General features: G+C 45.7%; 1 protein-coding gene across 1 annotated transcript; it reads right to left on the bottom strand.

The window, feature by feature from the left end:
* Positions 1-1671: 1671 nt before the first annotated feature.
* Positions 1672-24576, bottom strand: LOC125759127 (monocarboxylate transporter 6-like). The gene is made up of 3 exons (XM_049417436.1): positions 24349-24576; positions 22097-22240; positions 1672-1877 (listed from the first exon to the last, which is right to left on the bottom strand). The coding sequence occupies exons 1-3, from the start codon at positions 24566-24568 to the stop codon at positions 1672-1674; spliced, it is 570 nt and encodes a 189-aa protein (XP_049273393.1). The 5' UTR covers positions 24569-24576.
* Between the last annotated feature and the right edge of the window lie 751 nt (positions 24577-25327).

Genomic DNA, 25327 nt, shown 5'->3' with positions numbered 1-25327 from the left:
CAAGCTCATCGACGGCAGTCGTATGTTTCTCGCATTGCCCCGTACAATCGACTTCGTCTCGACCCTTTTCAGTTCTTCTGGTAGATGACAGTAGAGTCGGAATCGCACATGACTAGAGCGATCCAGTGCGTGGCTGGGGACGATCCAGGGCGCCGTGCGCAGATCCTTCCTCGCGCTTTCTACAAGCTTCAGTTGATGCTTGAATTATAGCACAAGGACCCAGCATGCTGAATGAATATGTTCTGTGTCATTACGCGTCGTTCTTTGCATATCTTGGCAAAAAAAAAAAAAAACGCCAGGCCTGCGCTGAAACCGCAGCACAGTCACAGCGAAAGCTGGAAGAGCGGCGTTTCTAGAGCCCGTGAAGCTCTCTTGGGGCTACAATACAAGTACACTAGAAAGGTACCCACTACGCCATAAATCACAATTTTTGTGAAGTTGGGAAGCACCTACTAAGCCATTATTCGTCATTCTGCGGAGAAGTGGGGCACCAGCTACACGTCTGCAAGGCATTATGTGCACTTTGTTGAAGCGACGACTGATGACGATGAAGAATTATGGCTCAGCCCTTTGTAATGGGTTGGAATATTTAAATGGCCCACCAGTCATGTAATTTGCATTGGGTGACGCCCGGTCGCTATTTCCCTCTCCCGTCATGCTGTATAACATACGTTGACGTGGGAGAGAGACGGGGGGGGGGGGGCGAAGGACTTTACTGAGACCCCGAGGAAATGGATCATGCGCTTATGGGCTTCCTTGGCAACCAATACAAGTGCACTTGCGAGGAACCCACTACGCTATAAATCATTGTAATTTTTGAGAAGTAGGGCAGCAGGCACTGTGCCATTTTTCGTCATTCTACGGAGAGCGTTGGTACCTGCTAAACCCATGTAAGGCATTATGCGCACTTTGTTGATGCTGTGCCTGATGACTATGAAGAATTATGGCAGAGTCCTTTGTAATGGGTTGGAAGCATTCAACAACCTACTCGTTGCGCAATTCGCATTGTGTGACGCCTGGTTACAGAGTTCGCGTTGTGCGACACTTGATGCTTATTTTACTCTTCTACCACGCTATATTGCATATGCTAATGTGGTTCCTTCCCGACATGAAGCCTGTATAGGACCTTTTTGCAAAGCAGTTTCAAGCACCGGCATGGCTCAGAGGTTGAATACTGGGCTCCCACGCAGAGGGCCCAGGTTCGAACCTCGTTCCATCCTGGAATTTTTTTCTTATTTCGTGTTTTTTCTTATTTCGAGCGATACTGGTTACGGACACCGGCGGCGGCGGCGGCGGTAGCGGCGGCGGACAACTACGGCGCCAAAAACGGCCGGTGAAATGATCTCATAACAGCTTTCGCTGTAAAACTAAGGCTGAAGCGGCCGACTGGCCACTCTCGACAAGTGCGATTAAGACTTTACATATATTCTTGCGCCGAGAAAGAGGGGCCGGTTTGGCTATTGTGGGGGATATGATATTTCTTGCAAAGAGGTACCAATTATATATATATATATATATATATATATATATATATATATATATATATATATATATATATATAAACAATTTTTAATCCCAATTGCCGATAACAGCGTGGCACAGGATGCGTTACCTAAAAGTGATCTGGGAGATGCGCTCGCTTCTGCTAGACTTAGTTCAAGCAGCCGTACACTATCCGTTACTGTTGATGGGATCACAGCTGCGAGGCGAATCTGTCCTGCCCGTCTTGCTGCTCTCCGTAGATTTCGATGACAGCCTTGACGCTGCTCTCCTTCTAGTAACAACTTTCATGGTCCAAACGCACACAAAGAAAGCATTGACAGCAGCCATTAAATGAAGCAGTCCGCCGTAGTCGCCACGTGAATCTCGGAAGTATCCTGCAAAGTAAAGGGGATATTCAATGAAAGACCATTTTTTCTACCACAGAGCAACGCCAGGTCTATAATGAAAGGCCACAATGACAGAGAAGAGCATAAAATAATAAATCGGGGATGTTACGTGCAAGAACCGGAATATGATTATGAGGCACGCCGTAGTGGAAGGCTCCGGATATTTCGACCATCTGGCGTTCTTTAACGCGCACCCAAATGTAAGTACACGGGCATCTCCCATTTCGGCTTCATAGAAATGTGACCGCCGCTGCCGGGATCGAATCCGTGAGCTGCGGGTCAGCAGGCGAGCGCTGTAACCACTGTACCACCACGGTGGCTGACACAGGAGAGCAGAAATTAACATCACAGGAAATATGAGATGGGATACCAAAACGGCGACACATATGGACACGAATATAAGATGGCAGTTCGGATTGCCGAGCATTCTTACCCCCCAATTTCTGCAATTTTAGTGCAACTCGTGAATACCTTCTATTATCTTGCCTTTTTTGGGACCTATTCAGTGAGAAGAGATGCACTTCTGATGGTAGGTCAAACTACTGTTGTTAAACAGAACAGGCCAATGCTGTAGCCACAGCTCCGCGTGAACTATTTCTTTTCATTGTGGAATAGCGCAAATAACACGCAGAGACACGTACCAACTAGCTCGGCTTTCCTTGCTACTGCAGAAGTGTTTCATGTTGCGATACCAGTGATATGGACAATCTCATCGTGTTTTTGCATTTGCCGTATGCAGTAAAAACTCGTTAATTCGTATTTCACGGGACCGAGAAAAATGTCCGAATGAAGCGAACGCCGACTTCTCGAAAGCATGAAAAAAAGAACAATAAACAAATGCCGATTACATCAATACAGTTCCATTTATTTGATGAATGCGTAAATCCTGTCCTTTTTTTTTGCTTAACAGCAGTGTCAAAGTCGAAATGTTCCTCATCCTGCGACTTCGCGAGACTCCCGTGCTTAAATAGCGCGAAACATTCTCTCCAACCCTCAATTATTCCGCGCCACCACTACCACCAATCGCACGTGACGATAGTGTTTTCGCAGGTAAAATGGCTATAGATGAAATAGCTGCTAGTTCATCCATCGCGATGTAGCAAACGAGTTTTATGCCCGCGTTGCTACAGCGACTAAAAGCTTTTCATCTTGAACAGCATACGCAATTTCTTAAATGCGAAGGATTTCTTAGCGAACTTCTGGGACTTTGAGCGTATCTATCTATCTATCTATCTATCTATCTATCTATCTATCTATCTATCTATCTATCTATCTATCTATCTATCTATCTATCTATCTATCTATCTATCTATCTATCTATCTATCTATCTATCTATCTATCTATCTATCTATCTATCTATCTATCTATCTATCTATCTATCTATATCTATCTATCTATCTATCTATCTATCTATCTATCTATCTATCTATCTATCTATCTATCTATCTATCTATCTATCTATCTATCTATCTATCTATCTATCTATCTATCTATCTATCTATCTATCTATCTATCTATCTATCTATCTATCTATCTATCTATCTATCTATCTATCTATCTATCTATCTAGCCGCCTACGACTTTGTGCTTTCCTGGCCGTTTCGTTAATCGGAAGTATACCAAAATTGGTGTGGCATAACATGACCAAATTACGAACATAAATGATAGGTCATAACATGAAAATCATGACATTCATGTCATAAACAGCATGACTTACATTCCACGGCCTTGGGGCTCTTGCTGCCGTTCCGTTAATTTCATATATACCAAAACTGGTATGGCGTGACAAAAGTTCATGATGAACATTATGACAGGTCCTAACGTCGAAATCATGACACGCATGTCATGTGCAGCATGATTTACATGACATGGTTACAGGGCGCTCGCGGCCGTTTAAATGAATAGATATATACGAAAACTGATATGACGAGACATTTCTGTATGAGGAACACAACTGAGACGTGGTAACATGAAAATCATGACATGCATGTCATGTACGACATGGTTTACATGCCACGCTCATGGCGCACTCGCTTCCGCTTCACTGAACTGATATATACCAAGATTGGTATTGTGCGGTGTGACTGTATAAAGAACACGCGAAAAACAGGTGGTAACATGAGAACCTTGACATGCATGTCATGTATGTCATGATTTACATGGCACGCGCATGGTGCATTCGCGGCCGTTTCGCTTGCTTGATATACACCAAAACTGGTATTGCGCGACACGACTGTATGACGAACGTAAATGGGAGGTGGTAACATGAAAATCACGACATGCAAGTCATGTACTGCATGATTTACATGCCACGCTCATGGATTTACATGCCAAGCACTCGCAAAGGCAATCTTCAGCCCATGCCCACTGACCTGGGATGCAGACGTCAAACATGGTGCTGTCTATAAAGTAATGGAAAAGGAAATGGGGTTGCTTTATAGACAGCACCATGCTTGACGTCTGCATCCCAGGTCAGTGGGCATGGGCTGAAGATGGCCTTTGTGAGTGCTTCATGCCGCTTGAGTTACGTCGGCGAAAAACTGGTGGAGGTACAAAATTAAAAAAAAATATTTCTCAAATTAAAAAAAAGTAATACCCATTTGTAACTTTGTATATGTTCAGCTAAAACATAGAGCTTTCAAATGAAGTATCGTGCATATTTTTAGTCCGACCACCAAGGCAAGTTTTTTGACGATGAATACAGAGCTTAGAATAACAGAGAGCTGAGCTAGTTGGTAAGTATTCATTCTAAAAAGACAGGGCGTGCAAACACGGACACAAGAAAAGAAGTCAGGACACCACAAACGCCGACTAACAACTGAAGAGACGCACAACGGCTGAAAAGAAAGAAGGCACGAAAACTTATCTGCGCATGCCCATGCAACAGGCGAACCTATCAATCCGGCACGCGTGGCGGTCTACGTGGAAGATAACTGTTAAGGCATTTGATTTCATCTTTATGCAAGTTAATCGACGGTTGGCTCACGCATGCGCTACCACTATTCTCGATATGCCATGCTTCAATCATCAGGCGCGTTTCTTCATTTCTATGACGGTACAACACTGCGCATTCATCGAATTTTGGCGTGCACTTACAATCTCGACAATGTAAAGATAGATTAGAAGGTGGGCCTCCTGTTAGCGATCTCTTATGTTCCAACAATCTCTGGTTGATACATCGGCCCGTCTGTCCTACGTAGAAGCGGCCGCAGCTGAAAGGGACCTTATACACCACACTCGTACGGCAATCAGTGAATTTGTTGGTGTGTTTTACGAAACAAATACCGGTCCGCTTCTTGTCTTTTACTCGCTCATTCTTCCTCTGCACAGCGGCAAAATCTTACCTAGCTTATTGGCAGCCGTGAAAGCAGCATTAACGCCGTATCTACTTCCTACTTTCTTTAGCCTGTGAGATACGCAATGAATGTACGGTATTCCTACGACACGTTTCTTCCTATCGCTTTCTGCAGTCATGCTTGGAATTAGCACAATAGACATCTTTAAACGTTCACCTACCGTGGCCACTGCATCACGAGGATACCCCACATCTAAAAGACGCGCAACCTGTGCGTTAAAGCTGTCACTCATTTTGTGTTCACACGACTTGGTGAGGGCTGATTTAAGGCAAGACATGGCAATGCCGTTTCTTACAACCTTCGAGTGCTTCGACGAAAAATTTAACAGCGGTTTCGAAGATCTAGGAGAATACTGCCAGCACACGTGGTTCTTCTGGAACGTTAAGGTAATGTCTAGCAATTGTATTCCATTATTCTGAGGCACCTCTTTAGTAAAGCTCAGCCCATCTCCATTTACTTCAAATTTTTCGCTCACGGAAGTTACCACCTTTTCACAGTGCTCACCACTACAAAAGATCAAGTAATCGTCCACATAACGAAAAACCTTAATAACCGAATTACCTAAGGCGCCTTCCAAAAGATTGTCAATCTTGCTAAGGTATAAATCACTAAGAACCGGAGCAACCTCAGAACCAATACATATCCCTGATTTCTGCACATAAACACCTTCCTTCCAACCTACAAGCGTCGACTTTAAATACATGGAAAGGAATTCTAGAAATGACCCGGTAGAAACACCACATTTATCGGTAGAAAACCGTTTGGTGCGCTTTATCGTTAATACATTCATTAACACAATATAACAAGTCCTCATGCGGCAAAGAATAATACAGGTCTTCAATATCCATACTAAAATCTCTACAAGAGCCGGGGTTCTCCTCTGAGAGGAACTGAACTAGCGCCTGAGAATTACGCATACGAAAAGGGTCTGAAAAACTCAAAGAGGTTAAGCAGTTCTGCAAATAACTAGATACAGCGACTTGCCAGGTGCCTTGCTCTAAAACGATTGCTCGAAATGGGATCTCGGTCTTATGTGTTTTGGCTGAAAAAAACAATTCTAAAGTAAGTGATTTAGCCTTCTTGACATTACAAGCTATTCTCTCAAGGTTATGTCTTAACGAAAGGTCGACAGTATGTTGCATAACTACCGATGGCTTAAGTTTTACCGTCCTAAAATTTTATTCTTTTTTATGGCTGTTTAAGGTTGTGGTGTCCTGACTTCTTCCTTGTGTCCGTGTTTGCGCGCCCTGTCTTTTTTGAATGAATACAGAGCTTTTCTCAAAAAAAGTGAAATTCGCGATTTTTTTCAGACGATTTGCTACACCTTCAACGACTAAATTATTTTTCTTTTGTAGTATGTCGAACAGGCTTCCAGTATATAATTAATTTCTACCCTTTGAGTTTGCCTTGTTCCTGGAAAAAAATATGAAACTTTGCAACTTCATTCAATTTTGCTCGTGCAAAAAGCCCTCGAATAATCAATATACATAAATAAGTCATTATTTTTACAGTTACATCACTTCATTAGCTTGCCGGAAACACCATTTTATTGAGTGCATCCTATAAATGCCCTTTGAAAAAAATTGTTGTTTGATGCCCTTTAGCTCAGTCGGCGCAAAACTACAAACTCTCGCAAACAGGCGGGAAAGTTTTTGGCAACAGAAATAAACGAGCAGAACGAGTTTTGAACTTCAAGAAAAGCGTGGAAATTTTTTCAGCCATATTTGTGATGGTCGGAAAAACGCTGGGTGATTTGGCAGGAATGACCCATATGTTAATGTGGTTCCTTCGCGACATGAAGCCTGTATAGGGTCCTTTTGCAACGCAGTTTCAAGCACCGGCATGGCTCAGAGGTAGAACACTGGGCTCCCACGCTGAGGGCCCAGGTTCGAACCTCGTTGCATCCTGGAAATTTTGTTTATTTCCTTCTTTTCTTATTTTGTGCGATAGCGGTTACGGACACCGGCGGCGGCGGCGGACAACTACGGCGCCAAAAACGGCCATTGAAATGATCTCTAGCAGCTTTCGCTGTAAAAGTAGCGCGCATGTGGCACACCGAGTTTGCCAATCTCCTTAACAAGATTCTACTCGTGCCAAGGAATACCTACCTGCTTACCTCAAACATCGACGTTATGGACGGTTTGGTAGACGGAGCAGTGGGAGCTCTACGAACGGGAATCTGTGGGTGCCCGCGCTGCGCACTTCCTAAGGTTTGACAGTGGAGCTGAATTTAGCGCAGGATTTAGAACTACTCCAACCACTACGCAAGACGAAAGAACGACATGTTTTTCTCGGCAATGGAAATACTACGCATATTAAGAGCTGAAGGTTCGTCGCTGCTACCCAAAGCATTACATTTGGCTGAGAAGCGATGTCAGAATCACTGACGAAATTTATCAGGACGCTCACGTTTTCGACCTGAAACCAGCGTCACAAACGTGTGTCTGTGTGGGAAGGCAAGCTATCGAAACACTCGATCCAGGAGAGTTTGACGCCGCGAATATGAGTAAGCGCTATTAGATGGAGCACATATGCAGATTGTGTGTGGGAGGGACAGCGGTGGTTGTGGGCGGAACTGACATTTTTAAAGACGATAGTCTTTCTTGGGGAACTTAAACGCAGAAATTTTGGTCTGTCTTTCTGTCTGTCTGTCTTTCTGTTTGTCGGCACGTCCCTCGATTCAGCCACTCGGCCAAAGTTGAACCACTTGCCCAAGGGCCAGCCGTCTTGAACTGGTACGGCTGTTCATACTTTTGAACGTTGTCGATCAAAAAGTAAATATCATGCATATCTGAGGTGCAACATCACTAGGTAAGTATTAGGTGGCGTGTTCCTTTAATAGAAAATGCATACATACGTAATTTCAAGGACCCTAGTTTCTTAAGCTGCGCTGAAAATGCATAAGAATGGAAGCTTGAGCGAGTTGGTATGCGTTCATCTTTGTTGAAACAGCTCTCACTAGACGACGACGAAGTAAAAGAAGGCACAGGACAGGCAGCGCCTGTCCTGTGCCTTCTTTTACTTCGTCGTCGTCTAGTGAGCGCTGTTTCAACAAAGCTGAAAATGCGACTGCGCTGAAATTTGCCTTCCTCCGTGCCCTTCGCACGAGCTCATTGTTGTGTTTCGGTTTCGGTTCTGTATTGCACTGTACGAATGCCATGGGTTGGTGTTGAAAAACTTTAGTTTTGAGAAGGCCAAGAAGGTGAAAAAAATATTTAAAAAATGAAAAAGCAGCGTTGTGGGCGGCCTTCAGGCTGCCGGTTGTGGGCGCCGCTCTGGCGTTCCTGTTTTACCCAGGCGACGTGTAAATAAAACAGTGTGCGGAGAGTACTCGTTGAGTGCGGACGTTTCTCTGCTTCAGCGCTTCGCGCCAAACCGCGTTTTCGGGCTGGCTGGCGTCCCCGCCGGTCGCGTTGGTCACCGCCGGTCTTCGCCTGCTGCTGCGCCGGGACTACCAGCACGCAACACAGCACTCATGTTTCCCGACGTATTGCCAGATGGCGTCCATATCTCACACAGCGCCTCTTCTATCGTCTTTACACGACATTTGCAGCGAAGCACGCAGATACGCGGCCAATTTTTTCTTTGGTAAAACTGCCTAACGAAAAACACTGCGCATGCCTAGGGTAACCCACTATAGCAGCAAAAGCTTACGAATTCATTAGACAACTATCTGAGGTGATTGTTAAGAGGCGTTTCTTATTTTGATTATTTATGGAAAGAGAGCTCAGCCTAACGATTTCGGAGTACTACGGAAGGGCACTAAGTGCCCATGTTCGGAATAAAAAGCGACGGCAGGTGAACGACCTAGCGTACCGTGAAGTTTGTGTTTATAAAAAAAAAATGGTGGACCACTTAGAATACTCTAAACTGTATCACAAGAACGCCGAACGTCTCTGTTGCACTGTGGTATGGCGTACGTACGTTGCTATCTAGTTAGCTGTACCTTCGAGAACAACCGCCATGATTGTTCCGCTACCCTCGGTAAGGTTATTAGAATGTCTCTTAACAGTCGCGTAGTAATCGTAAGTAACAACGGCGGCTTTTGTAGCGTTGCATTGGGCGTGCTTCTTTTAACCAATTCCCGCGTAACACTGAGAAGATTCCGCCCGTCAACAGTGTTTCAAGCAAGGTAGCCACTGCCGACATTCCTACGATAGAACGATACTCTTCCGCACACGGAGGAAGGAGAATGTTGGGAGAGAGTATTACTACCCCGTAATCGAGATATATGTAAGCATGAAATGTCCACTGGCAAAGCAGATGGGTTGGAACGTATGCTAGCCAGAATATTTTGCGTGTTCGCAAGGGCACACCTTACCAAACTACGCCACAATACACTGTGCACTCGACGATACGGACGCAATTCCTTAGTGTCACTGCGTGGGATAAGTCTTTAGCTTTGTCTAGCGTATGCGACCGATGCGGCGAAGATCCGACAGGAAGCTGGTGCGCCACATAGAGTTACTGTATATACAGTAACTCTAGCGACACAGGCACCGTGGCGCCATCTCTCGAAGAATGCGGCAACTCGCGCCGCGAGTTGCCGTATTCTTGCCCACCGCTGGCCTTCAAAAGAGCACACGCTGGGCGCTGGCACTTAAAAGAGCAAGTGCCTTATCTGCCCTTAGAACGTCGCTATTGTAGCAGGTAAATAAGTGTTCAGCGTAGAAGAAATTACAGCTTCAGTAGTAATGTGAACAAACACTATGAATAACTATGGCAATATATTTTCTAAACAGTTTGTGCCGCCGCAGTGTATCTAATGTGCTCCTGCAAGAACGGGTGACTGCCAAAGACGGCTCTTTTTTAAACTTTTGCACTGATTGCCCGGATGTCTCGTGAAACGGGCCCGTACGTTCTCGATTGAGTGCCAGGATGTCTCGTTTAAAGTGAGCGGATAACGGCACTGGCATTTGGTTTAAGGTCGCTTGAAGGCCGCCGACAACAGGACCTAAAAGCGTTTCATCTTTATAAAATAATATTAATAATATCTGGGGTTTAACGTCCCAAAACCACGCTATGATTATGAGAGACGCCGTAGTGGAGGGCTCCGGAAATTTCGACCATCTGGTGTTCTTTAACGTGCACCTAAATCTAAGTACACGGGCCTCTACCATTTCGCCTCCATCGAAATGCGACCGCCGCGGCCGGGATCGAACCCGCGACCTTCGGGTCAGCAGCCGAGCACCGTAACCGCTATACCACCGCGGCGGACTCATCTTTATAAAATACGTCAAGCTACGTATTTCGCAGGAATGGGAGCTACGACCTCTAGGATGGAAGACCTATGCTGGTGCGGTTACGCCCCGAGGAAAATTGTGGCCGGGCTAAAGGGTAGACACGACGCACGCCGCGTTTCCCTCTAGTCCCGCTTTGGTGCTTTAAGTGCGACGGGGTGACGTCCTCACCCTAGTTATGCATCCAATAAGGGACGCTCTTCTGGCGGTCACACCGCTTTCTCAGGAGTGGCGTTGTATTTTTTTATCAAGACGCAAGAGTGTCCGTTATCTGGAAGTTTCCAAGTACGCATGCGCTCCACGCGATGAGGGATGTGCCACAAAGCGCATATTCGTGCATTGCTTAATCTCTTGACGACTTTCCACGCACACCTAACGGCCGATGTCGGCGAAAGTGGGCGGATAAGGATGGATGGATGCTATGAGCGTCCCCTTTATAACGGGGCGGTGACATGTCTGCCACCAGGCTCGAAGTAAAAAAAAACAGAAAAAAACTTCCTTGTTTCAAGTTGGCTTAATACCTTATCTACACTGATTAAATCCATGTTATTATACCAAAAAATATATAAATACACGGTCCGTCTCTCTGCCTATTAGGGCAGAATGACCTTATTTTTCCCCATTATTTATTTTTGTACTTTATCTCTACTTTTCTGCCACCAATACTCTAACCGTCTCTTACCTATTTCTATCGCGGACGTGTTCAGCTTTCTATTGTTGTCCCTAAAACCCAAGGCTTCATGTAGACTCGTGCCCACACGTATACCTGGGTGAATATCGCCACATTCAATCAGTACATGTTCCATTGTTTCCTTCGTTCCCCCGCAGCATGTATATTGTTCTTCGCTACTGAATCTCCCTTTATAACTACGCGTTCTAAGGCAGCCCGACATTGATTCAAACAGCAAAGCGCTTCCCCTTGAAGTATAATAAAACCTTTCCCTCCTTATTTCGTTTTTTTTCCTTTCGGTAGTTACTCAGAGCAGGCTTCTTTTCCATCGCTGCCATCCAATAACTCCTCTCCGCCTCTGTGACCTTCCGCTTAATGCTCCTTGTTGCCATATAGTCCGCACTGCTAGCCGTATATTTACTGGTGAGCCTCCTAGTTCTTTTTCTCCACTGCGTGTCAACGCTTTTTCTATACAGACACCTGAAAACCCTCTCTGCCCATCTACTCTTCTTCATTTTCCTCAGCCTCTCTTCGAATCTCATTTTGCTTTGAGCTTCCCTCACTTCAAAGCCTGTCCATCCCATATCACCCTTTACAGTCTCATTTGTCGTCTTCCCGTGAGCGCCCAACGCGAGGCGGCCCATCGTTCTTTGATTTACATCATTCCTGATTGTACCTCTGACTTCATGCACACCACTGAGTTCCCAAATGTAAGCCCCGTGACCATCACACCCTTCCACAGCCCTCGAAGCACCTCGTACCTATTGTATCCCCATAAAGCTCTGTGCTTCATAATTGCAACATTCCTCTTTCCCTTTGCTACCGATGCTTTCTCTTGTACCTCCATATATCTGTCCACCTCATTTACCCATACTGCGAGGTACTTGTACTCGCTTACCCTCGGTATTTTTTGGCCCTGCGTTATGACCGCATGATCTTCGTGATCCTTGAATACCATCAATCCACATTTTCTTGCACTAAATCCTAGTCCTAGAGCCTCACATTCCCTTCCGCATATATCTGCCACTCGCTGTATATCATCTTGACTGTCCGCAAATAAGACAATATCATCAGCATAAAATAGACCTGGAAGCTTCTGCTCAACCATCGTGCCGCCCTGTTTGTGTGACAAATTAAATCCAATGTTGCTACCTTCTAGCGCTTTTTCCATCCTCACCATGTACAGCATGAATAACAGCGGGGACAAAGGACATCCCTGTCTCAGCCCCTTGCTAATTTCAACGCTGTCCTTGCTACTTATTCCTTCCCATTCTATACAAACTGTGTTTTCTCGGTATATTTCCCTCAAAAGCTGTATACAGTCGTCCCCTATGCCCACTTCTTTCAATATATCCCACAAAATTGCCTGATTAACGTTGCCATACGCCCCGGTGATATTTAGATAAGCTACGTATAATAGCCTGTTTTCTATTTTCGATATTTCTATACACTGGGTAAGAACAAACAGATTACCGTCTAACCGCCTGTCGATTCGAAATCTATTCTGAAGTTCTCCCAAAATATCATTTTGCTCTACCCACGCTTCTATTTTTAATTTTACTGCCTGCATCGCCAACCTGTATAGCACCGATGTATTGGTTAGCGGTCTATACGAGTGAATGCTATCCTTTTCTCCCCTGCCTTTATAGATTAAGTTCATTCTACTTTTTCGCCAACTGTCTGGTATTTCCCTCTCCTTGTAAGCACTTTTCTACGGCTTTCAGCAGTGCTTCTTTAGTTTTATGCCCGAGTTCGTTAATGAGGCTGACGAGAACCCCATCTCAGCCCGGAGTAGTGCGCTTAGGAATTTTTCCTTTGGCCTTCTTCCAATTGAAATTCTCTAGTACTACATCTTCGTCGGTTGCACTCCTTTGCGTACTTTTACTCACCGGGGGAATCCCCTGGGCGAGCTTTTTAAACGAATCGGCTGTTATCTTTCGGATGTAACCTAGCGCTTCATACCCTTCCAATTGATTTCCTCCTTCATCTACCAAACGTTGTTGCCTAGTGACAGACTTCCTACCCAGCGCTTTTAGGTGGCTCCGAAATATCCTAGGCGCGGCCTTCTTCTTTTTGCGAATCTCAGTCATCCAGCGCTCACTTTCACCTTGAATTTTTGTCTCGACTAATTTCTGCACAATAAATTTTTGCTCTAAATATATTTCCCATATTTGGTTGACTTCGTCCTGTGGCCGCTTCTCCTTTTTTGCCTGTCTGTGCTCCCGTGATGCCTCACGTCGCTTCTCGATCGCCTCCCGGATTTCTTTGTTCCACCAACTTTTTGGCTTTCTCTTTCCTTTCCAGCGAATAGTTTTCTTCTCTTTTTCCATCTCTTTCGTGAGTGCATGTAGCAGCTCACTATACTTCCAGTCTTTGCCTGGTAGTTCGTCTACTGTTTGTTATTTGTCGGTCATTTAGGTACAAGTTGCCAAACTTTGATTCTATGTTCTTATTTTCAATTTTATATCCCATTTGTAATATTATGCGTTTATGATCATTACCCAAGCTGTTAATGCCTTCCTCGTCTATTCTCATCTCTCTAAGTTTGTCATATATTCCTTCTGTCATGAGACAATACTCAATGCTCGATTGCCTGTTTCCGACTTCCCACGTGATCTGCCCCTCACACTTAGGCCCCACGTTAACTATCTCAAGACTATGTTGCTCGCAGAGATCTAGCAATAACTTGCCATTGGTGTCTGAATAACCGTCAAAGTCATGAATGTGAGCGTTCATGTCCCCTAGAAGGATTATTTCAGCATCATGACCAAATTATTTAATATCGGTGTTCACTATCTCCAGATTCTTTTCTCTGCAGTTATTCCCCGTCCACAAGTAAGCTACACCCAGCCACGTTTTCTTTCCACCTACTGCGCCCGAAACCCATATGTGCTCTGAACACGTTTGTTTCACTCTATCCCATTTTGTTCTGCTATGAATTAGCATTCCAACACCCCCACCTCTCCTTTCTGATGTGATCCTGTTACATCCTTCCCAAATATAATTGTCAATATGTGGTGGCTCTTCCAAGTCTCTAAGGTGTGCTTCTGTAACCGAATAAACACCTATCTATTCCTTGTTCAAGTGTTCCTCAATCTTTAACCATTTTGCCTTTTTTCTACCACCCTGCATGTTTATGTAACTAATTGCAACACGCGCCTTCTCCCTTCTTTTACCTTTTCTCTGGTTTTTCGCTATACTGCCTGTCAAAGAGTCCCCCTGGTTGTTTTCCTCATTACAAGCTACCCTGGGCACTGAAGGGCCCGTGTGCCCCCCCCGAAAAAGCTACTGCACGTCCTGCAAGTCGCCAACCCACCTCATGACCAAGCCTCCTATCGAAGTGTATTCCGTCTCTTCGAAAAACACCCCACCTGTGCACCTCTCTGTTTATTTCCAGGTACAGCTCACGTCACCTCGAGCTCAATGAGCAATAAAAACCAGGGTTCCAGGTTAGAGACACACCTTAGAGACTTGGAAGAGCCACCACATATTGACAATTATATTTGGGAAGGATGTAACAGCATCACATCAGAAAGGAGAGGTGGGGGTGTTGGAATGCTAATTCATAGCAGAACAAAATGAGATAGAGTGAAACAAACGTTTCAGGGCACATATGAGTTTCGGGCACAGTAGGTGAGAGCTATATAGCGCCCTCTGGCCAGTGCACGGCGCTCAGAGTAGACTGAACGCCAATTGGAGCGCGGACGAACCGATGAAAATCGCATTTAAATGCGAATATATAACATCACCCTAGTTGTTGGTCCTGAAGAGAAAGACGGAAGGGCCATGTTGACAAAGTGAACTGTTTGAATCCCCCCCTAGATTAGTTGCTTGAGGGGTAGATTGTTTGCTTGACTGCCACGCAGAGCACCTTCCTGGAACCCTGGTTTTTATTGCTCATTGAGCTCGAGGTGACATGAGCTGTACCTTTCGCCGTCTGCTTAGGCACTGAAGACTTTCTCTTTAAAGATGCTTACAGCATACTTATATGCAAAGCAAATCACACGACAGATTGAAAAAAAGCTGTATCTTCACTTTCTTGGGGAACTTAAACGCAGAAATTTTGGTCTGTCTTTCTGTCTTTCTGTTTGTCGGCACGTCACCCGATTCAGCCAACCGGCCAAAGTTGAACCACTTGCTTACCGCCCACCCATCTTGAACTGGTACGGCTGTTCATACTTGTGAACGTTGTCGATCAAAAAGTAAATATCACGAATATCTGAGACGTAACACCATTACGTAAGTATTGGGTGGTGTGTTCCTTTAATAGAAAATACATAGATACGCAGTTTTAAAGACCTTGATGGTATGCGTTGAACGTTGAGACAGTAACGCGTTTATTAATAGATTGACACAGCTGAAGCGATCAGCGGTCCAAGCCGAGCAAGCGCGAGCGCCAACAACAACCGTCTTCGTCTTCTTCTTTCGCAGGCGTTCTTGTCTGCGCCCTACCATGTTACAAATCACTCCGCCGCGGAAGAGGAGCCATCCTGGCGACCTAAGGAACAGGTACAACTGGTGGGTCATAATGCGGCTTCAGTCGATCGACGTGAACAGTCTCGCGGCCGCGACGACGGTGGTCCGTAGATGATTAAACAGGCTCAATCATATAGTTAACTGGGGATGCTTGACGTAGGACGCGGTAGGGGCCTTCGTACTTAGGCAGTAGCTTTGTGGAAAGGCCATGAGCGGAGGAGGGAACGCGAAGCCACACCAACGTTCCAGGCGAATACGACTGAGGAGGCAGGTTTTCGTCGTGACGGTCCTTCTGGCCCTACTCGCCCTACAATGTTACAACCCTAGTTTCTTAAGGTGCGCTGAAAATGCGACTGCGCTGAAACTTGTCTTCCTCCGTGCCTTCTGCACAAGCTCATATTGTGTTTCGGTTTCGGTTCAGTATTGCATTGTACGAATGACAGGGGGCGCCACTCTGGCATTCCTGTTTTACCCAGGCGACGTGTAAGTAAGAGAGTTTGTGGAGGGTACTCGTTGAGTGCGGACCTTTCTTCTCCTTCGGCGCATCGCGCCAAACAGCGTGTTCGGGCTGGCCGGTGCCCCCACCGGTCGCGTTGGTCACCGCCGGTCTTCGCCTGCCGCTGCGCCGGGACTGCCAGCCCGCAACACAGCACTCATGTTTCCCGACGTATTGCCAGATGGCGTCCATATCTCACGTAGCGCCTCTTCTATCGTCTTTAGACGACATTTGCAGCGAAGTACGCAGATACGCGGCCAATTTCACAAATTGGCCGCGTATCTGCGTGCTTCGCTGCAAATTTGTGAAATTGGCCGCGTATCTGCGTACTTCGCTGCAAATGTCGTCTAAAGACGATAGAAGAGGCGCTACGTGAGATATGGACGCCATCTGGCAATACGTCGGGAAACATGAGTGCTGTGTTGCGGGCTGGCAGTCCCGGCGCAGCGGCAGGCGAAGACCGGCGGTGACCAACGCGACCGGTGGGGGCACCGGCCAGCCCGAACACGCTGTTTGGCGCGATGCGCCGAAGGAGAAGAAACGTCCGCACTCAACGAGTACCCTCCACAAACTCTCTTACTTACACGTCGCCTGGGTAAAACAGGAATGCCAGAGTGGCGCCCCCTGTCATTCGTACAATGCAATACTGAACCGAAACCGAAACACAACATGAGCTTGTGCAGAGGGCACGGAGGAAGACAAGTTTCAGCGCAGTCGCATTTTCAGCGCAGCTTAAGAAACTAGGGTTGTAACATTGTAGGGCGAGTAGGACCAGAAGGACCGTCACGACGAAAACCTGCCTCCTCAGTCGTATTCGCCTGGAACGTTGGTGTGGCTTCGCGTTCCCTCCTCCGCTCCTGGCCTTTCCACAAAGCTACTTCCTAAGTACGAAGGCCCCTACCGCGTCCTACGTCAAGCATCCCCAGTTAACTATATGATTGAGCCTGTTCAATCATCTACGGGCCGCCGTCGTCGCGGCCGCGAGACTGTTCACGTCGATCGACTGAAGCCGCATTATGACCCACCAGCTGTACCTGTTCCTTAGGTCGCCAGGATGGCTCCTTTTCCGCGGGGGAGCGATTTGTAACATGGTACGGCGCAGACAAGAACGCCTGCGAAAGAAGAAGACGAAGACGGTGGCTGTTGGCGCTCGCGCTTGCTCGGCTTGGAGCGCTGATCGCTTCAGCTGTGGCAATCTTTTAATAAACGCGTTACTGTCTCAACGTTAAACGCATACCATCAAGGTCTCTAAAATTGCGTATCTATGTATTTTCTATTAAAGGAACACACCACCTAATACTTACGTAATGGTGTTACGTCTCAGATATTCGTGATATTTACTTTTTGATCGACAACGTTCACAAGTATGAACAGCCGTACCAGTTCAAGATGGGTGGGCGGCAAGCAAGTGGTTCAACTTTGGCCGGTTGGCTGAATCGGGTGACGTGCCGACAAACAGAAAGACAGAAAGACAGACCAAAATTTCTGCGTTTAAGTTTCCCAAGAAAGACTATCGTCTTTAAAAGCTGTATCTTTCACCCTCTGCAAGGCAGCCTATCTCCTATAACCTCGGCGTTGGTTGCTATATCTTCCTGCAATATATATATATATATATAATATATATATATACGAATGCTCCGGAGCTACAATTGCTCAATGTACTGGTAATTGTTCGTTCTCTTTTCGGTAGGCAGCATTGGTCAAGCATTCCCTATCTTTTTCATCACAGACATGACGAAGCATAAGATGCAAAATCATGCAATCCGAGGGCAAGAGTCACGAAGAAATGGGTCCTCTGTAATCATTCTTTTAGACGGTGAACGCGGGTTTTCCTTACGAGCACTTTATGAGCGTGTCTGACTTGCAATTTGAGCCCTTAGTCGGTAACGTTGAAAAAAGAATGTTGTTGTATGTATGTAGACTCAACACATCTTAGTGCATTTCCAGCATCCTGGATTGCAACAAGCAGTTTGTCTCGCTATTATTTCATTCTTATAATATTCCCGTAACGATTGGCTGATGCTCCGCTGGTAGCTTAGCATATATGGTGCCGCCCTGCTGAGCTAAAGGACGTGGGTTTAGTTACGGCCCACGGAGCCGCGTTTCGATGGGACAAAATGCAAAAAAAGAAAAACAAACCCGTACATTCACTTAGGCGCCCAATAAGGAGCCCTAAATGGTCAAATGTATTCCAGAGTACACCACTACGGCTTGCCTCATCCTTACATCGTAGCATTCGCGCGTAGAACTTCAGAACGTAATTGATGATAAGTCCCTCTAGGTGATAACAATAGTGACGTTCATTCTTCGGGTTGTCTCTATAACAAGAGCTTAATTGGCCTGTCGCGCTCTCCCGGTAATTTTTGTACGTACTAGACTAGCGGCTTCTTCCTCAAGTAAGTGAGCTTACCTATAAGTAGCGGCAGGATCAACAGCGATACGCCAGCGCAGAAAGACAGCCCTCCCATCATCATCGGCAGAATTCTGATGCCGAAGTCCATGATCATGGCGGGTGCCTGCAAACACATCCTTGAGCCACTGGTGGCGCCCAAGAAAGCAGCAGCAGCAATCATTGGCGACAAGGTGCCCGTCCACGCGAGCCATTCGAAGGCCAGTCCTTGAAATGCAAAGCCCAATAGCATTGCCGATTCCAGCGATATGATGCGCGAATCAATGGCGAGGCCGACGACGGGTCTGAAGGCGACGTCGGCGATAGAAAAAGCCTGCAGGACGTACACCGAGTTCGAAGGGTCCATTCCCCTGTCTCTGGCTAAGTCGGCTGGTATCATGACGAATGCGTTCGTTGTGAAGATAACAGTTGCAAAAGACAGTCCGTGAATGAGAAAGGTCATCGTGAGGAACTGCTTCGCTGTAGAGCCACAGTAGGAACCCCATGGAACCTTACTGATATCAAGCTTTTTCAGCGATGTGTTGTTTTGTGCTTGAAAAGCAGTTGACCCATTTTGCTCAGGTGTGAAAGGGTGCCTTGCCGGATTATCACAGGTAGAACCCTCATGTAGGGCAGATCGGTCCTGAGGCATCTCTGCTGTAGTGACATCTTCTTCACATCCATGAATCAGCAGACATGTTGCATTTGTTGCGTCCTTCGTTGCCACATATGTTGCCTTTTTCGTTTCAGTTTGTGCCTTCGTAAGCCAAGCCGGGCTCCTTAGGGTGATGACGGAGGGTATGGCGTGTAGCATAACGGCGCCGTATAAGAGAAACGCTGCCCGGACGCCGTACGCTGTCCGGAAGAATTCGACGAGAGGAGGAATGACGACGGTGTTGAGTCCACACACCGTATAGACAAGGCTAATGGCCGTCGCTCGTCTCTTCTCAAAATGCTGGGCCAACAGTACATTCGAGGCGACGTACAAGCCACATAAAGCGCATCCTGCAGAAAAAAGAAAACGTTCGAACATGAGGAGAACGAGATGTCACATAAAAATTAGGATAATTCAGCAGAAAATGAGTCTGCCTTGATCAGATGTTCAGCATGCTCTTTCTAGTTGGACAAATCTCAGTTTACTTATAGCAAATTTAGTTTGAAAACTTCATTAGACGCCTCTGTTGTTTAAAGGGACACTAAAGAGAAACAATGAATTAGTTTAGATTGATGAAGTGTGCTCGGAGAACTCCTGTGTAATTTATTTCACCACCATAGGTTTATTATTAGAGAAGAAAACGAAGTTCAAAGTTTCATTTTTAAATTTCGCGCCGAACTTTGTAATTCGTGACGTAAAAGACTTCAAAGGGCATTTAACGTAACTTGGCGCCACTGGCTCGACGAAATATCCACAAACTCGTTATGTCAAGTCTCTGGCCCCCTCAGCGGACAATGTACATCGATTTAACCGATTAGGAACTACGTAGGCCCAAGCAGTCGCCGTCAAAAATATGTGACGTCACGGCAAATGGTGCGGGAATTCCAAGGTGGCGTCGCCACCTGTATTTTCTTTTTGCGCTTTTTCTCGCTTATTAAGCGTCTTCTCGCAGCAAGGGTGGTGTTTTTGGTATCGTGGATGACTACTTTACTAATGCGAAAAAAAATTTGCTCTTTAGTGTCCCTTTAACGTGAACGCAAGTAGTAGCAGGATTATTTCGGATTCATATAGGAACTCCAGTTGACCCCTAAACTATATCAATTCTTCTGGCTTGTAGTCGCAAAATTGAGCTCGCATTGGCGATGTTAGTGACCGAACTCAATATATGAGTGTCAGTACGGCAAAACTAATGAAAGAAGAAGAATTTTAGGCCTTGTTTTTCTTGCCTGACACAACATTAACAAGAACTAACACACAAGAAAGCCAAGGAAAGTATAGGGGATGTTATTTGTGGGAATTATGATTTTGAAGAAAGTAAAGTGGACAAAAATATAACTTGTAGCTGGCACGGACCGAACCTGCGACCTATGAATAACGTGTCCGATGCTCTGTCACTGAGCTACGGTGGCGGCCATGCTCCCGTCCACTTTATGGGGTATATATGTGCATTTCAACCTGAGAGTGTTAATCAGCGCCGCTAGTAGCCAAAGTTGTCGGGGGGATGACTGCGGCCATAGCTCAGTGGTAGAGCATCGGACGCGTTATTCAAAGGTCGAAGGTTTGCTACCTGCCCGCGAAAAATTATCGTTCCGTCCACTTTATCTTCTTCACATTTACATTATGATTACTACAAATAGGCTCCCCTCTACTTTCCTTGGCGTTCTTGTCTGTTAGTTCAAGTTAGAGTGCGGCAAACTAGAATATTATGATATGCAGAACTCTTCATGCGTTGTTATCACTTAAGGCGGTGCTTGCTAAATGTGAATTACGCTTTTTCTTAAGGTAGGGTACTAAAGATTTCTTGTGCCGAGCGTTTGGTGGTGGCTGTTAGACGTAATTATGCGCATTAAGAAAAAAAACTATCTCCTCAGTGCAGCATACACTTCGATTTTATTAATATAATAATAATAATAATAATAATAATAATAATAATAATAATAATAATAATAATAATAATAATAATAATAATAATAATAATATTATTATTATTATTATTATTATTATTATTATTATTATTATTATTATTATTATTATTATTATTTAGTTTGATGTCTACGTAGAGCAATCCACGCAGGAAAATTAAAAGAGTGACAGAACGCCAGCGACAAAAAAAATTCAATTGTATCTTATTGTGCAAGTAGAACAGGACCTCAGTATTGCGTTACGCTTCTCTGACGGGGAAGTTTACTTGACGCTTAGTAGTTGCAGGATTCACGTATAGCTCAGTGCGAAGCTAAGTGTATGTCATGTTCGCCTGGTCTGGAAACTGAGTCGACGACTGAACGTCCACGTCAAAACGTAAAGTAAGCTTTAATAGCAGCCACGTAATGTTTATGCGTTCAAAGTCGAATATAGCATCGCGGTAAAGGGCACCGGAAGTATATGCCGAGTATACTCATTTGCAAATCTGATAATTTGAAAACCGATGAAAAGCGACATAATTTTAACTAAATTTCTTCCTTGCAGTGAGAAACGACAATTTTCTTGATTTACTTATTTCGGCATACTGTTGGCCCTAAGCTCGTTAAAGGGGCAAAATATCATCATATATCACTCATATAGCGTTATAAAAGGTGCACAACTCAACTTCTGCTTACAAGTACACTGCAAGAATTCAAATGGCACCTAAGTACTACTAGTACGTCATTTTTTTACTCAATTCAGCAGCAATTAAAAGCGATATAGTAACTAAATCGGTACATCCATTTTTGGATAACACAAATTGAACAGGAATAAATTAAAATCAGCCTTCTAAGCAATACTGCGAAAAAAAAAATCGTTCAGCCCTATTTCAAAACTTTTTAGCCAGCCACATAGGAGCACTGATAATAGCATTGAAATCCATTGTTGATAATAATAATATCGAACTGGCTGCTGGACATTTATATGCTTTCAAGGCACTGCCGCCAAACAGCAGTCGTTACCTTGAACGATGCCGAAGAAAATGGTAATGAAGATAAGATCCCCCGCCAGGTAACACAAGCCGGCGCCGATTCCTGCCAGTGATGAGCAGGTAAGCAGAACGACCCTGCAAGAATAACGCTCGCACAGGTTGCCAGCTACCGGACCTGCGTCACCAAAGAAAAAATTTGCAGTGGCTTAGCTCGGCTATGCGAGGATATACGTAGCGTTAGGAAAGGTTCAGCTGATTATTTTTAGCTTTCCAGATTATCTAAGATTATTGGCCTTCTTCTGTTCCTTCTTCGTTCGCTGAACCGCTGATTGCCAGGCAACTACTTCGGGATCCGATGAGATAAGCTTATCGGCTCTTCTGCGCCGTCGAGCAGCATTTGCGCTCTCCTGCTCCATGGCGTTACCCACCTGCAAACGCCATTCAGAGGCGCTATCAAGCGGCTCCAGCACAGTGTCAGACGGCGACTGCAGAGCGAAGGCGAATAGCTGAGTGCGCGCCGGCGCCAGCGGCGCCAGTTTGTCTGCCGCGGCTACGACGCCACTCCTCCTGAACCCGCAGACAAGCAGCGGCGAGCCGCGAGCGGCGGTGTCGGAGAGCGCGTGAGATGCCAGCTCCGGTGACCCAGCTGTGTGACATCACTGATCCTCGCGCATGCGCAGCACGGCTCATGACGCTGCACGCGAAATCGGCTCCGGCTAGGCAAGTGTAGCTAACGCTGCAATACTTAGATGATGCTTGAGTCTCGCCTTCAAAAGTAGAATGCGATAGCGTAATTGGGCCACGTGCGCTTCGCCTTCAGCCATGCCGCAAAGAAAGAAACACTTGTGTGTGTAACATTGGTCGTTTCAAACTATTCTAAAATGTCTACTGGATGTACTACAGTTGCTATGTTCCCATTGCGCCATAGTTTTTCCTTTTGCGCATTGACGATGTACCCACTACTGGTCCGATGCTACCCACTACTGGTCCGATGTACCCACTACTGGGCAGCCAGGTGTTTTCGAGTCCTGGTGGCTTCCTCGACCCGCTGGACAGCCCACCGCTGATCTTCAGCGGCAGGACTGTGCAACCCAGCCTCCCAGAGCGGTCGGTGAAGATCGCTGGAGGCTTCATGCCCAATATTGTTTATTATCCCTCGACATTCCCATAGAGTATGTTCCAGACTGAAAGAGTCGTCCCACTTTGCTTTCCGTTCCTCGCTTTCAAGTCTTTCCTTCAGCACTACCGTGCTTGCGCTGCAAACACTTTCAATATGCACTTTAACCGACTAGCCCAAATAGCCGTTCTTCTTCAATGTATGTTTCAGAGTTGCTCTGGAACCACATCTCTTGCATTTACCTGTCATGCATGTGTCTGGGAAAATTACGTGTGATATCGCCGGGTTCGGATAACTTCCGGTCCGTAACAGCCGCCAGTCGACAGACTTGTTGCTTAGTTTTTTGTAAGGTGTTGGCAAAACGCACCTAATGCTCTTGATGTAAAGACGCATTTAACCATTCACACGAATTGTCAGGAAGTGGATATTAGAAGTAAATACACGCTAAGACAAAAAGAACATAGTACGTGCTACTCTGTTCTGTCAGTCCTGACTTGCCACGTTATGAGTCGCTTCGAACAGACTCGTTAACTCCCTTTTTTGAGACTCATGGCCCCCCGACGAAAGTATATTGATCTTAGAGAGTTCACGTATCTCTTTAAAGAGAGTCGTACAAGAGACAAGAGTACTCCCAAAAGAGAGTCAAATGACATTTTTGTTTTTCTGAGAGCGTTGTATTTAATGCACATCAGCGCAAGAACAATGGTCGGGCGCTTTCAACAACACTTTGAAAAGGAAGGGTGTGTATCGGGCGCCTCTCTGTCAATAATCGTCAGGCGAGATGGATGGCAATGATTGACATCTATCTCGCCTGCTTTAATTTCCTTGCGTTTTCGCTGTGCGCCCGGTATTTTGGGGTCGCTAATGGCGTGAGTGTCATCAGCGTCATATGGCAGTATTTATAGGGAAGAAGCGAGCGCCTCGTTTTCAAGGAAAGAAACGCAAGCGAGGGGGTTACGATGATTGTTGTGGGACATAAAGACTACGAAATACTACTAATTGATTTTTAATTGTACTTGGAAAACTAATGGTACTAGATGAATAAATCCCGTGCCGGTAACGCAAGCACTCAGAGACGCAGTGGTTTATTCGTAGGACGAACATCTTTAAATTTGTTACGGCTGAATAATTTTAAGCGAATAATGATAGAAGCAGTCGCTACGTACCTGCTAACACCATCAGCGTGCCTGCAAGGGACACCGGCCACGAAGCCTCTTCTCTGCTCACCATGAAGGTCTCAACGATGCCGTAGAAGAAGATTCCCGCGACGCGTGGCGTCGCCAGCGCAAGGAAGAGCACACAGCAGCAAGCGATGGCGCTGATCCAGCTCCAGCGGGAGTCCGCTCCAAAGAGTGGATCATCCTTCAGAGTGGGGGAACTCACCATGGTTACAGGAAAAAAATGACTAACCACCGTAAGTTCGGGGCAAAAAAGAAAGCACTCTTCAGATTCGACGTCTTTCAGTCAGCCCCAAAAGACTTCGACAAGACTGTTGTCTTTACCCGATGTCCACATAAACACTGGCATCCTAACACGAACTCAGGGAAGACGCTGTAGCTTCGCTGTGTCCAAGTGTGCGCTAGCCCTTTGCGTGAAAACACAGAGTCGTTTTTTCTAAGTCTACCCTTTCGTAGCTGGTCTTCGGACACTATCAACGCCTTTTCCTTGGTGCTGCAAAACTTAGACAGCCTGTGTGCATTGTGAGGCCATATATATATTTGTATTTTATGTTTTGTCTAGCACTCGTGTGAGAAGAGAGAAAATCAGGGAGTGTTGATAGTGGACGCACATGCCAAGTCTACTTGACGAGACGGTGGACGATAAGGCGTGGACACTTTAGCGGAATGCTTACGAGGCGGTTCCTGCCCCTCCTTATCAGCGACATTCTGTCAAAAGAAAAATAATCGGTGAAGAAAAATAATCCAGGCATAAGAAGGGGACGTCTTTTGACCCTACCGCGACAGCCCGTACAAAAAAAGTGAATGTCACGTATCCATAAACGGTCACAGCATTCTTCGAAATAGAGGGACACGTATGCAAGTTATTGATGTAATACATTTCAGGAGCGAACGGGAAATTTTGGAAATAGTTGTCTTATTTGCTGCGCATCTTATAAGTTATTGCACGGATTTAGTCGCAAGCAGT

Source organism: Rhipicephalus sanguineus, chromosome 7 (genome assembly GCF_013339695.2).
Source record: "Rhipicephalus sanguineus isolate Rsan-2018 chromosome 7, BIME_Rsan_1.4, whole genome shotgun sequence".
In the NCBI taxonomy this organism is placed as follows: domain Eukaryota; kingdom Metazoa; phylum Arthropoda; class Arachnida; order Ixodida; family Ixodidae; genus Rhipicephalus; species Rhipicephalus sanguineus.
The sequence above is the reverse complement of the archived record's forward strand: the minus strand, read 5'-3'. Positions and strand labels throughout refer to the sequence as shown.